This window comes from Aedes albopictus, chromosome 1 (assembly GCF_035046485.1).
Source record: "Aedes albopictus strain Foshan chromosome 1, AalbF5, whole genome shotgun sequence".
NCBI lineage: Eukaryota > Metazoa > Arthropoda > Insecta > Diptera > Culicidae > Aedes > Aedes albopictus.
Window position 1 is genome coordinate 302,344,053 of NC_085136.1, and position 13,368 is coordinate 302,357,420.

Consider the following 13,368-nt stretch of genomic DNA (forward strand, 5'->3'; position numbering starts at 1 on the left):
CTGGTTAGAGTTTTTTCCGATGAGGTTACTGCTCAATCGTAAACAAATGATAACAAATTGGTACTGATGCATGACTTTTCAAAACAAACTTTCTCAGTGATTTTTCAAAAGAAACTTTGGATTTCTGGTGAAGTCAAAGTACAACAATCCCCCGTTTCCAATAGATTTTACCAGCAATGCCTAATTTTTTGGACTCAGCCAGCAGCAACCCTTCAGAAATCGCCAGAGAGATCCCCGTAGAAATCCCTAAATAAATTCCTAAAGTAGTCCTAGGAGAAATCAATAAAGTAAAGTTTAGGCAATCATCATGAAAGGGACTTGATCTTCAATATAAATACGGTGCTCATCTTTTCAAGCTGTTCTGTTAGTTTGTGGTTTCCCAATGAATGATAGTCTTAATGGAATCAAAAAAGAAACAGACTTTGCTTTCCAAAAGAAGTGTACTTACCTTAACGATATAGGCATATGTCAAACTAATGGCAATTGTCGGGAACGGTGAACTCATAAACGGCCAATCATTAGTGCGGGGATCTGACAGTTCATCCATCAGGTACCGCCATCCTCCGTACACGCTGTTCATCAGATCCATCTGCAAAAGTAGAAATAGAGAGAAAAAAAAATCACAAAAGAAATTAGTAATCATCAATCACGTTTACCGCAAATCCAAATATGTATTCAAAACATTGTTCACATGTTCACAAGTGAGCAAGAAAAAAAATCCTCCGGCTGGAGGGACTAAAGTCCAACAGCCAGCGCCGAAAACGTCAATGTGCCCGCGTCGAAATATGTCCGATGACGCCAGTTTTGTCCCCAATTAGGCATCTCCTCGCGTCGCATCGTATAGCATGTCCATTGATCCGATAACTCTGGAGTGTTTGCAATGGCAAACATTTTGCTCTTCAATTGGCTGGGTAAACAGAACTTTGTTGCTTTGGGACGCGTGCGGCGAAATCGCGTTTCCCCTATTTACCATATGGATAGTAGCGTGGGACACCAAAAGACATTTTACTCCTGTACACTTTTTGAGTTCCATTTTGGTCCCATATCAACTGTGCAAAATTTCAGATCGATCGGAGAAACTATATTTTAGCGCCAGTCATTTTAAATTTTCATACGATTTAGTATGGGGAAATCACTTTTTCAAAGAAAAATCGCCACAGGTTGCCCCTTAACCCCTAAAAATAAATCGATGAAAGTTTTCTGTTGGAAATTTTACGATGAACCAACCCTCCGAAGACCGCAAAGCGATCTGAGGCATGTGGCAAAAGTTATTGACTGAAAACCGAACGGCATGCAAACGCTGTGTAACATGCAAGGAATAACAATAAATAATAAAATCTCGTTATTTTATCGATCGGGTGAGGCCTAATAACTTTTTCCACGAACGTCGCATTGATTTGCTGTCTTCAGAGGTCTGATTCCTAGTGAAGTTTTCTACAGAAATCATTCGTCGACCTATTTTTAGGGATCTAGGGGTGACTCCTAGCGATTTTTCTTTGCAGGAGTAAAATTTCCCCATAGTAAATCGTATGAAAAACGAAGAATGGCGGGCGCTAAAATATAGTTTTTCCGATCGATCTGAAATTTTGAACAGTTGATATGGGACCAAAGTGGAACTCAAAAAGTATACAGGAACTTGAGCTTTTCCATTTTTTGTATTTTCCCATATAAACCGTGTACCAGGCTAATGGATAGGTAGGAAGTCTGCCGATGGGATGTCGATAACTGTTCGGAGGTAAATCTGTACGACATGTTTCCTATTAATTTTGAAATCGAGCTATTTACGACGATTGTAGACTAGTTCTGAAATCTTCATCCGACTCCTTCAATAATGATTTGCGGAAAGAGTAAAATAAACGTGGATAGAAAAACATCCTGATTAAATGTGCCAATCCAGTTTATCTATAAAAATATATACAACGAACTTAATTAAAAGGGGAATTAAGAGTAAATATAATCTAGAGTTATAAAAAAGTTTACAATTTTCATAAACGAATTTTTCAAATATTTCGTATATTCCATTGACTGTATAGCGGACCTGGTGTGGTTGTTAGAACACAAGACTATCACGCCGAGGACCTGAGATCGAATCTCACTCCTGACATTCTCACAAAATGTGGGTTCTTCCTTCGGAAGGGAAGTAAAGCGTGGGTCCCGAGATGAACCTGCCTTTCCATTGAGTGATTTCTTTCGTACAAATTTATCCTGACCCCATCCGTATGTGTCTCAGAAGCTTCCAGAAGGTGAAACCCGCTTTCGACCGACTAACGATCACCCTGGGGGACCCAAGATCTCGTCATCATCCCCCATCAGAGGGGGAAGTAGTACTTCACCCGCCGCGGTCTGATCAAATACCTACTTCATCACTAATGTTTATTTTCTCGTCGTCATTCGCCTGCGCGTTGAGATACTTTGCGCGAGCAAATCCTAAGATCAAATTGTGCTCTTTGATTTGCATTATTCTCCTTTATTTTGCTCAGTTTTGCAGTGTCATAATCAAAGCGTAGATTCGAGGAAACGCGACTCCAAGCGCAAGCGGCGTGTCACCCAAGTCGGATTTTGGACTTGGAACATGTGAGCGAACAAGTGAACGCTAATGCTTTTCTACTTCGAAATCCGCTTTAGATAGGATCAACTCCGAAATGGTCTGTTGTTAATAATGATACTTTGAATTTCTTCGGTAAGTATCCTTGACCCACATGCTGGTCATGTTGCGTTTTTTTTTAATTTTAGCGGTAGGTCTCAACACCTTCTAACGTTTTAGTGCTCTAGGATTTTTTTTTGAAAGTAGTTGCTTAAACTAATAGTTGTATTCAACATAATAAACTTAATTGGTGATTCAAACTTTTTTGGAATTTAGTTAGCTTATGTAAAAATGCATATTTTTTTCAAAATTTTGTTTATTTTTCATTCACTAAGTGTACTGCAATAGTTATTTATATAACGACTTGCAAAAAGTTGGTTTTATCAGCACGAGGGTACACTCATCTAACGAGGCTTACATGAATGATCACCTCTCAAGAAGAACATAAGCCCATCATAACTCAAGGAGTTTGTGTAAGATGTTTGTAAGAATTTTTGTGGGTATTTCAGGAAAACACAGATACGTGGAAAAATTTGTTATACTTTGTTATACTGAAGTAGTCTCTGGTGATAATTGAGAAGATATCTCTAGAAAAATTTCAGAAGAAATCTGTGCAGGAGGATCCTTGGAAGACTCCGAGGTAAACTCCTGAAGCAATAAAAGACTGTTTTCTGAGGAAATTCAGGTGGAATACATGGAGAAACTGCCTGAGAAACTCATGTTTACAAGATCCTCAAGAGATAGTAATCGAAAGGTTCCTGGAGAAGCAGCTTAAAATTTAATTTCTGAAGAAATTTCAAGGAGACGAATAAATTTCTGAAGACATCAATGGTGCAATAGCTGAAGAAACAAATGAACAAACATCTTTACACATTCCCAAATAAATCTCTTGAAACATTCTCCTGAAATATCCAGATTTCTTAATAAATTCTTGAAAAATATCCGAAGACAAATTACAGAAATGTGTAAAGGAATTTCAGTAGCAATCCGTAGAAATTTTTTTAAAGAAATAAATTTTGGAGATTTCACTAAAAAGCCTATTTCTGATGAATTTGTGAAAAAATATTGTGAACTCTCAATGTGAACTCAAATCCGATAATGTAATCCGATGAGGGATTCCTGAAAAAGCACACACACACACACACACACACACACACACACACACACACACACACACACACACACACACACACACACACACACACACACACACACACACACACACACACACACACACACACACACACACACACACACACACACACACACACACACACACACACACACACACACACACACCGAAGTAGTCGCTTCTAGTGGAATCCGGGGGGAGCAGGCACTGTAGACCTTGGTGGAGGTTAGAGGCGTAGGGTTCACAGTTCTCTTCTCTGTTCTGAGCAGGCTTGATAATCCTCCTCGAAATCAAAAGAGTTTTGCAACATGCTCTAGAGCGGTGTTTTGCTTTTGCCTCGTCGCGAGGGAGCGAACGAACCCCAAACAGAGAGGCAATAAAAACTGAGCGAGGAAGAGGGGAACGAAAAAAGAGCCGATGATTATTTCGGGTTTTTGAGTGCGATTTTCGCCTCGAGAGTCTTTCTTTGTATGGGAGTGGAACTCGCGAGAGCTTTTTGAGTGTGAGTGGACGTGAGAAACACAACAAGAAATTATGAGTGTTGGACGAACTCCTCGCTGCGTGGCAAGCTCGCGCTCGCTGCTGTTGAGGATTTGCGTTGTGATTTCTGAGTTTTATTTTCACTCCTCAGAAAATCGCCGAAATCGCTTCCTCATTTTCTCGCGAGGGAGTTTCTGTCAAGCCTGGTTCTGAGTCCCTCACGAACTGGCACGCGATGGACGAAATCGGTAGCACTGGTCATGCTTATCGAACGCGTGTCGGGAAGGCGTAAAGGCTTTACCACCAAGTAAAAAAAAACACACACACACACACACAATCAAGGTTCTCTAAACAAATCTTTCAAAAAATATCGTGATCAGATTCTAGAAAAATTTTTGTAGCAATCACTAAAGATGAAATTAGTGCAAGATTTTCCTAAAAAATCTTTTCAAAAATTCTAAAGGAACTACACTAGAGAATTTTCCAACAATATTTTTGAGAGATTTTCTCCAAATAAACCCTAGGACGAACCCTAGAAAGAAACCGTAAAAGAATTTCAGTGGGAGTTTCTGGGGTAATGCTAGGAGAAATTGCTTAATGAATCCGAAGAAACTTTCGAAAAATTTCAAAAAAAATAATTGGAAAATTTTCTAATTGGATTCCTGAAAAAACCTTAGATGAAATTCATAGGAAATATAAAAAATATGTTTATGAAGCTGGATGGAACCTCAGTGGAATTTCTGAAAAACTCCCTCGGAAAATTTATAAAACAACTGCTGAAAATAATTTCCAAATGAATCATTGGTAAAGTTTTTAAACCAACCTTGCGAGAATTTCTGGAGGAAATCTTGGAGAAATTTGCAAAGATGCTCCTGGAGGAATAGGAGAATAACTTTTTGAAAAATTTCCTAAAAAACACAAAAGGGTTTATGAATTTTTTGAAAAAAAAAAATCTAGATCGTGGAGGAATTTTTGAAGCAATCCATGCAAGACTCTCTAAAAGGATGTTTTGTGAAAATTTTTAAGGAAAATCTAGTAAAATTTCTGAGGCATTCCCTTAAAAATATCTGGAAAATATCAAGAATTTTCAAAGGAATTCCTGGTGACATTTCTGAAAAAATTCTTGCAAGATTTTCTAAGAAACGTCATTCTGAAGCGTTTCTAAAGAAAGTCCTTAACCTTTCAGGACGCGCGCCTGTTTGGTTCCAAAACTGTACCGCGCTTGCGTTGTATACGACGAGCGAGGCTTTTTGGTATTGTTGTACTTTTCCACAACGACACGCGTCTTGAATAACCCCAAGGTTTAAAAAAATCTTGGAGCAATTTCTAAAAAAACATAATTAGAGGAATTTCTGAACAACCTTCTGGATTTGGAGGAGAAGAACGCAGCGAGGGCGGTAATGCTGCAGCAAGGGACTCGACAGAACGTGGAACGTTACAAACAGAAGTGGAAACAGCAGACCCGCCTCTTTCGGGAGAAAAGCGCCGCCTGGAAGAAGCGGAGTGTGAAGAAATGGAACTGCTGTGCTGTGAAGTTCTATCAGAAGCTCAACGCATCCCGCAACGGCTTCGTGCCGCGAGCCGAAATATGCAGGGATAAATACGGAGGCCTCTTGACGGACGGACGTGAGGTGATCGAAAGGTGGAAGCAGCACTTCGATCAGCACCTGAACGGCGTGGAGAACGTAGGCACGGGAGCCCACGGTAACGGAGGAAACGACAACGCCAGTGCAGCGGAGGACGGAAATGAACCAACTCCCACGCTGAGGGAAGTTAAGGAAGCCATTCACCAGCTCAAAACCAACAAAGCAGCTGGTAAGGATGGCATCGCAGCTGAACTCATCAAGATGGGCCCAGAAAAGTTGACCACCTGTCTGCATCGGCTGATAGTCAGGATCCGGGAAACCGAACAGCTTCCGGAGGAGTGGAAGGAAGGGGTAATCTGCCCCATGCACAAGAAAGGCGACCATTTGGAATGTGAGAACTTCAGGGCGGTCACTATTTTGAATGCTGCCTACAAAGTGCTATCCCAGATCATCTTCCGTCGTCTGTCACCTAAAACGAATGAGTTCGTGGGAAGTTATCAAGCCGGCTTCATCGACGGCCGGTCGACAACGGCCCAGATCTTTACCGTATGGCAACTCCTCCAGAAATGCCGTGAATACCAGGTCCCAACGCATCACCTGTTCATCGACTTCAAAGCGGCATACGACAGTATCGAACGCGCAGAGCTATGGAGAATCATGGACGAAAACGGCTTTCCTGGGAAGCTGACTAGACTGATTAAAGCAACGATGGACGGTGTGCACAGCTGTGTAAGGGTTTCGGGTAAACTATCCAGTTCATTCGAATCTCGCCGGGGACTGCGACAAGGTGATGGACTCTCATGCCTACTCTTCAATATCGCTCTGGGAGGTGTGATGCGACGAGCCGGGCTCAACAGCCGGGGAACGATTTTCACAAAATCCGGATGATTTGTGTGCTTTGCGGACGACATGGACATTATTGCCAGAACATTTGGAACGGTGGCAGAGCTGTACATTAGCGTGGTTCAAAAAATCGTTTTTGCTCCACACCGCTTTTTCGATTCGTAACCAGATTCTAAGACTTCTCCCAAAAATTGAGCTGATTTGGTTGAAAATTGAGAGTGCACAAGCCCTTCAAAGTTTGTATGGGAATTACTATGGGAAAAGGACGTTTTTCATTCAATTGACCGTAGCAATCTTTCAAGTGCCCTAGAGTGTTAGTTGACCCTTGGTAGTCTTAGGCTTCTCTATCAGCTACAACTTTGCCGAAGACCACATTCAAATCGGACGTCTCATTAATTAATTATTGATTTTCATCCAACTGGCGAAACTTTAAAAGTGATCGTTCAACTTCCCAGCAGGCAACATTGCTGCACATGGCGCCAAAGATAGCACACAGAAATCATGGCTACTATGTTTCAAGGCAAATTGCAGTGATGCCCATTGAATAATGTAACCATCATGATCAAAGATTTTCATTCTGGACAAAAATCAATAACTAATTAATGAGGCGTCCGATTTCAATGTGGTCTTCGGCAAAGTTGTAGCTGATAGAGTAGCCTAGGATTACCAAGGGTCAACTAACACTCTAGGGCACTTGGAGAAATGTTACGGTCAATTGAATGAAAAACGCCCTTTTCCCATAGTAATTCCCATACAAACTTTGAAGGGTTTGTGCACTCTCAATTTTCGACCAAATCAGCTCAATTTTTGGGCGAAGACTTAGAATCTGGTTACGAATCGAATAAGCGGTGTGGAGCAAAAACGATTTTTTGAACCACGCTACTGTACATCCGCCTGGAACGCGAAGCAGCAAAGGTCGGAATGGTGGTGAATGCCTCAAAAACAAAGTACATGCTGGTAGGCGGAACCAAACACGACCGGATCCGTCTAGGTAGTAGTGTTACGATAGACGGGGATACTTTCGAGGTGGTGGAGGAATTCGTCTACCTCGGATCCTTACTGACGGCTGACAACAACGTGAGCCGTGAAATTCGGAGGCGCATCATTAGCGGAAATCGGGCCTACTACGGGCTCCAGAAGAAACTGCGGTCGAAAAAGATTCACCCACGCACCAAATGCATCATGTACAAAACGATAAGACCGGTGGCACGAGACATGGACCATGCTCGAGGGGGATCTGCAAGCACTCGGAGTTTTCGAGCGACGCGTGCTAAGGACGATCTTCGGCGGTGTGCAGGAGAACGGTGTGTGGCGGAGAAGGATAAACCACGAGCTCGCTGCACTTTACGGCGAACGCAGCATCCAGAAGGTGGCCAAAGCCGGAAAGATACGGTGGGCAGGGCATGTTGCAAGAATGCTGGACAACAACCCTGCAAAGCTGGTGTTTGCAACTGATCCGGTTGGCACAAGAAGGCGTGGAGCGCAGAGAGTACGATGGGCGGACCAGATGGAGCGTAACCCGGCGAGCATTGGGCGCGACCGAGGATGGAGAGCGGCAGCCACAAACCGAGTAAATATTGTGGCGTACTATTGTTGATTATGTGTCTTGTTTTAAATGTGATGTTGAACAAATAAATGTATGTATGTAATATTTTCACGATATTGAGTAAAGTGGTAAGAGTGTCGATGTCAATTATTTATGGGAATTTATCCATGAAACAGTGGGAACAGCAGAGATGATAGTTATTGCGCAGCGATGCCAACGTAATGGTTGGTTCGACAAGAAGTGCCAAGAGTGACGATCAACAAAAAAATGCCACCAGAATCAACTGCAGCAAGAAACGTAAGGCTGCTGGAAAGGACGAGGTCCTTTCTACAGAATTTTTACATACCGTAATCCGGGGTATCATTGATCAGCGGGGTAACATTGATCGGCTTGATCGACCCCATGAAATGCTCAAACAAGCATTTTACATTGAATCTGTTTCTGTTATCGAATGGTATATCGTTATCCACAACTATTAAGCTATTAAATGACATGAAATTCTTGAAAATTGAATTTCATAAACATTGAAATAAATCGATTTATTCATAACTGTGTTTCGTAACGCAATGAGATACATGGTCCAACATTCATGCATGGCATGAATACTACTTACAATATGAGTTTCGAAATCACTGTTTTACTCCAATGTGATATCCTAGAGTTGGATTTAATAAACGAAACTTTTATGGAAATGTTCTTTTTCAGTAAAATATACGATTTATTAAAAGTAGGCTATCAAATCCTTGAGCCATTGCCTACCTTTAGGCGTTATCCGCGGTTTGGAGGATTTTAATCCTAAAATAACTCAAAAAGTACATAACTTGTAAGAAGTTGGACAACATATTCGGAATCAGAGACCCCGAATTTAGTAAATAAGGGTATTTTCAACATAAACGAACATTGATCACAGACATGATCAATGTTACCCCAAATCAACGAAATCAAAAATTAGATTAAAAAGTCTATTTAAAAATGTTTTAAAGTTTTACAATACTTTTCCGAGTAGCTTATCACATAATCAGAGGGCCAGTACTTGTTTTAAAAATATAAAACTTGTCATATTTGCTTTAACAAGAGAACTATTCAAGAAAGATCAAAAATTCTGATCAATGTTACCCCGGATTACGGTATATCAATTCATCAGATTCTTATTAGGTTAGGGTAGAATGAAGAATGCCTGAAATTGGATTATGTCGGAACATGGTTTTCCAGCGAAACTGATACGTGTTCGGGACGCATGTGAAGTGTTCACCTCGTTTGTGACCTTGAATGGGTTGAAGCAGGGTGATACTCTTTCAAATTTACTGTTCTACATTGCACTCGAGGGAGCGACAAGGTGATCTTGTGTACAGAGGAATGGCACTGTCGTCATATGGCCGCACATGTTCCTCGGCTTTGCGTAAGTTATCGATCTCAAAGCTGCTTTCTGAAAAGCGGACAAGCGAGGACAAGCTTGACGATTAACTCTACCAAGACGAAGTATATGATTGCAGGTAGAGACAATGGCAGACTTGTCAGAACTGTCAGGCTTGACAGAAATGTTGACGAGAACGTGCCTTTGGATCCGCCTTACTGATGGCAGACTTAGTGCACATAACATAAGTGGAACTCCATGTTCAGAGTGAAGGAAAAAGTTGTATCCTTTTCCAGCACGCGAAACTGTTATATCTTTTATAAAAGGCGCCGAACTGTCACTTATTTTGGTAAACAAAAAACATCTGATCCAACCAGTATTCCAGTTTTGGCAAAGAATAAGGGAACGAAGATTGGCATCTGAGATATGCGCAAAACTAGCTGCTGGAAATCCACTTATTCGTGTTGTCATAAATTCATTGAAATCTTCGAAATAACACATCCACGTTCCACATATCGATCTCCCTTTCTGTTTAAAGCCATAAAACGTACTTTCGACTTGAGTTTACAAAGTTTTATAACAATTTATGTCCTATTTTAGATTTCCACGTGCTGCCAGTCTAGATCTATGAGGTCTTGGTTTTACTTCACAGCAATGAAAAATGGTATACATGCTGAAAAATAGTATGGCAATAATGTTATAATGCATTTGACATTTCGATGCCCTGTATACCAGTGTACGAACTCGGAAAGGCATCAACTTTCTGAGCCAGAGTTCCACTTATGTTATGTGCTTAGTGGTTGGGTTGGTGCTTAGTGGTAGTGATTAATGTGTTTGAAGTTGTTTTTTTATTCTTCACTATATTCACTTAACCTAATTTACAGCTCTTTTGTCCACTAGGGCACTGCGTGAGCGATTCCAATTGGAAGCTGTACTTACACTTTGTACAGCGGCTAAATGTATTCTATTCTAATTTTACTATATCGAACTGGTTGCCGTTGCGCTGCTTTCACTTTCTACCCTATCATGGTAGAATGATGAGCACGAGGATGGTTCAGAAGAGGGTCAGTGTCAGCTGCTCTCAGAGGGAAAGAGCAACTGACGAAAGTGCCAGGGCTGGGATCGAACCCATGACCACAGACAAACAGACGTAACTCTTAGAGGAAATTGTGTATCATTTTTATGAGCACACTGCCACCTGTTGGTAGAACCGCGCGCGACACTGTCGGCCATGATGGATTTCAATTTGACGTTTTGCTGACACGCACACTACTACACAAATTGCCTGTAATGTTCGTTTGCATCATTCAGCAACGTGTGCACTGACAAACGTCAAAGCAATCAAACACTAGCGCATCTGGTGGTACGATCGCGCAAATGAAATAAAATTTGAATTGGTCGTTAAATGCATGTGCCAAGCCGTTTTGAAGAGTGTTACGTCTGTTTGTCTGTGCCATGCCCATCTGCTTATGAAGCAAACGTGTGACCAATTGCGCCACGGGCCCAGGCTTGAAGTTGTTGACGAATTAGTTTAACTTGAAACACTGTTGACATGTGACATTGACCTTTTCGTGAAGTGAAAAGACATATAAGGTATGCGCACAGCAAAATCTGGCCAAAGAAAATCAAGCAGTAATAATTCATTCCAACTTATTCCCAAACCAAAAGCAATTCATCGTAAAAAAGCATTAATTTACTTTAAATCAACATCAAGACATTGCTGATTTGACTTGTTATATCCGTCATTTCGAGTTTTGAGCTTGAGTCCTTCCGTAAAGTTTTGCACAGTACCTTCGACCGCATGCCAAGAAATTTTTACCACCTTTGTGTCAAAATCAATCTTATTTTTCGATGAAAGCTGTCGTTCTTGACATTTTTTGAAGGTTCCAATTCACGGTTACTCAATATTTTTCAATTGGGTTGAGTTTTGAAGTGTATGAGATTTTACGTTTTTTGGAAAAATGCAGTACAATTTCTACATAGTTTTCTGCATACAAACGCAAGCATTCTCCGCCAAAAACAGGGGACAAGAATCAATTCAAATCAATACACAATATCTAAGCTTTTGAATAAGGGGTGCCAGCCATTTTTCCCGACATTTCCCGTAGTGAAAAAGATGATTTGCTGTACATGTATTTCTAAAAGTTCGGTTTTTCAAACCACAAATTCATATTGTTGACCAAACTATGTATTTCTTGCCAAACTTCGATTTTTTCTTGCTCTTAAATTGATCTGCAACCTTTCCAGGTTGTAATGATGTATAGAACCGAATACTTGAAAGCTAACTTAGGTCTGCGGGGACGGTCGCTTTAATGTACATTGTCAGATTTTCAGCACGTTTGTGCAAAAACTTTTCGAGGACTTCTTGTTCCCTTGACTCTATTTTAAACACAATGTCAAAATATATCCCGAAGTAAATATTTTTCGATTCTTTACACAATAAGCTTTCATTTGCGCCAGAGATCGCCACGATTCGTTGAAAATAGAGAAATTTCTATCCAAAATGCGGTGGCTAGATTTTGCTGTGTGCATACCTTATTGCAACTGCAAATTGGGTCTTTTAACTTGCAAACGCAAAAGAAAGTCCCTTTATTGCAGACGCTGATCCGGATGCCCTTTACGGTTACGTGGCGTGGGTGGACATCCAAGTCGGTAGACCGAAAAGCTTTCAGAGTTTTTGAGCCCAAAGTCACATAACATAAGTGGAACTCTGGCTCAGAAAGTTGATGCCTTTCCGAGTTCGTACACTGGTATACAGGGCATCGAAATGTCAAATGCATTATAACATTATTGCCATACTATTTTTCAGCATGTATACCATTTTTCATTGCTGTGAAGTAAAACCAAGACCTCATAGATCTAGACTGGCAGCACGTGGAAATCTAAAATAGGACATAAATTGTTATAAAACTTTGTAAACTCAAGTCGAAAGTACGTTTTATGGCTTTAAACAGAAAGGGAGATCGATATGTGGAACGTGGATGTGTTATTTCGAAGATTTCAATGAATTTATGACAACACGAATAAGTGGATTTCCAGCAGCTAGTTTTGCGCATATCTCAGATGCCAATCTTCGTTCCCTTATTCTTTGCCAAAACTGGAATACTGGTTGGATCAGATGTTTTTTGTTTACCAAAATAAGTGACAGTTCGGCGCCTTTTATAAAAGATATAACAGTTTCGCGTGCTGGAAAAGGATACAACTTTTTCCTTCACTCTGAACATGGAGTTCCACTTATGTTATGTGCCAAAGTGCTACGGATATCTGCTTCTGAGGCTTCGTGGTCTTTCGGTTAGTTTTTCCAAGTCGCATCGTGTCGAAAAGCCTGGGTTCGATACCCGCCGCAGCTGTCAGTGAAAGATTTTGGTTGTTTCACTAGGCGTTGCATAATAGTCCGTTGTCTAGTGTCGAGCTTCTTTAAAGAGCGAATAGCTCACTGGAAGCATTGAACGTGTCCGTGTCTTTTACCTACCTTGAATATTGGATGGTTGTCTGTTAAGTAATCCAAGATCTTTACAGCTTAATGATTCAATCAAATTTTAGTCTCTGTCTAAGCAGCTTCATAGGTAGTGATTAGAGGGTCTTGCCCGGGATTTCCCGGGACAAAAATCCCGGGATATCCCGGGATCTGAACAATCCCGAATCCCGGGATATTTTTCTGAAATTCCCGGGATTTCCCGAAAACTAAAAAAATGGTAATGATGCGGTTTACTTAAACATAACTTTTTACTTGAAATCTTCTTCATCAATGTTACCATTTATTCATCCAATTCTACGCTGTCTGACAGGCTTAGTGTATTTTTTCACGGAAATCAAGCTTTTGATTAATACCACTGTTTTTGG

General features: G+C 40.8%; 1 protein-coding gene across 1 annotated transcript in view; it reads right to left on the reverse strand.

The window, feature by feature from the left end:
• Positions 1-13,368, reverse strand: part of LOC115267366 (elongation of very long chain fatty acids protein 7) — a 163,988-nt gene that overhangs the window by 24,577 nt on the left and 126,043 nt on the right. Inside the window, exon 2 of the mRNA XM_029874350.2 lies at positions 449-589. Within this exon, the coding sequence (XP_029730210.2) occupies positions 449-589 (141 nt within the window). The remainder of the gene's footprint in view (positions 1-448; positions 590-13,368) is intronic.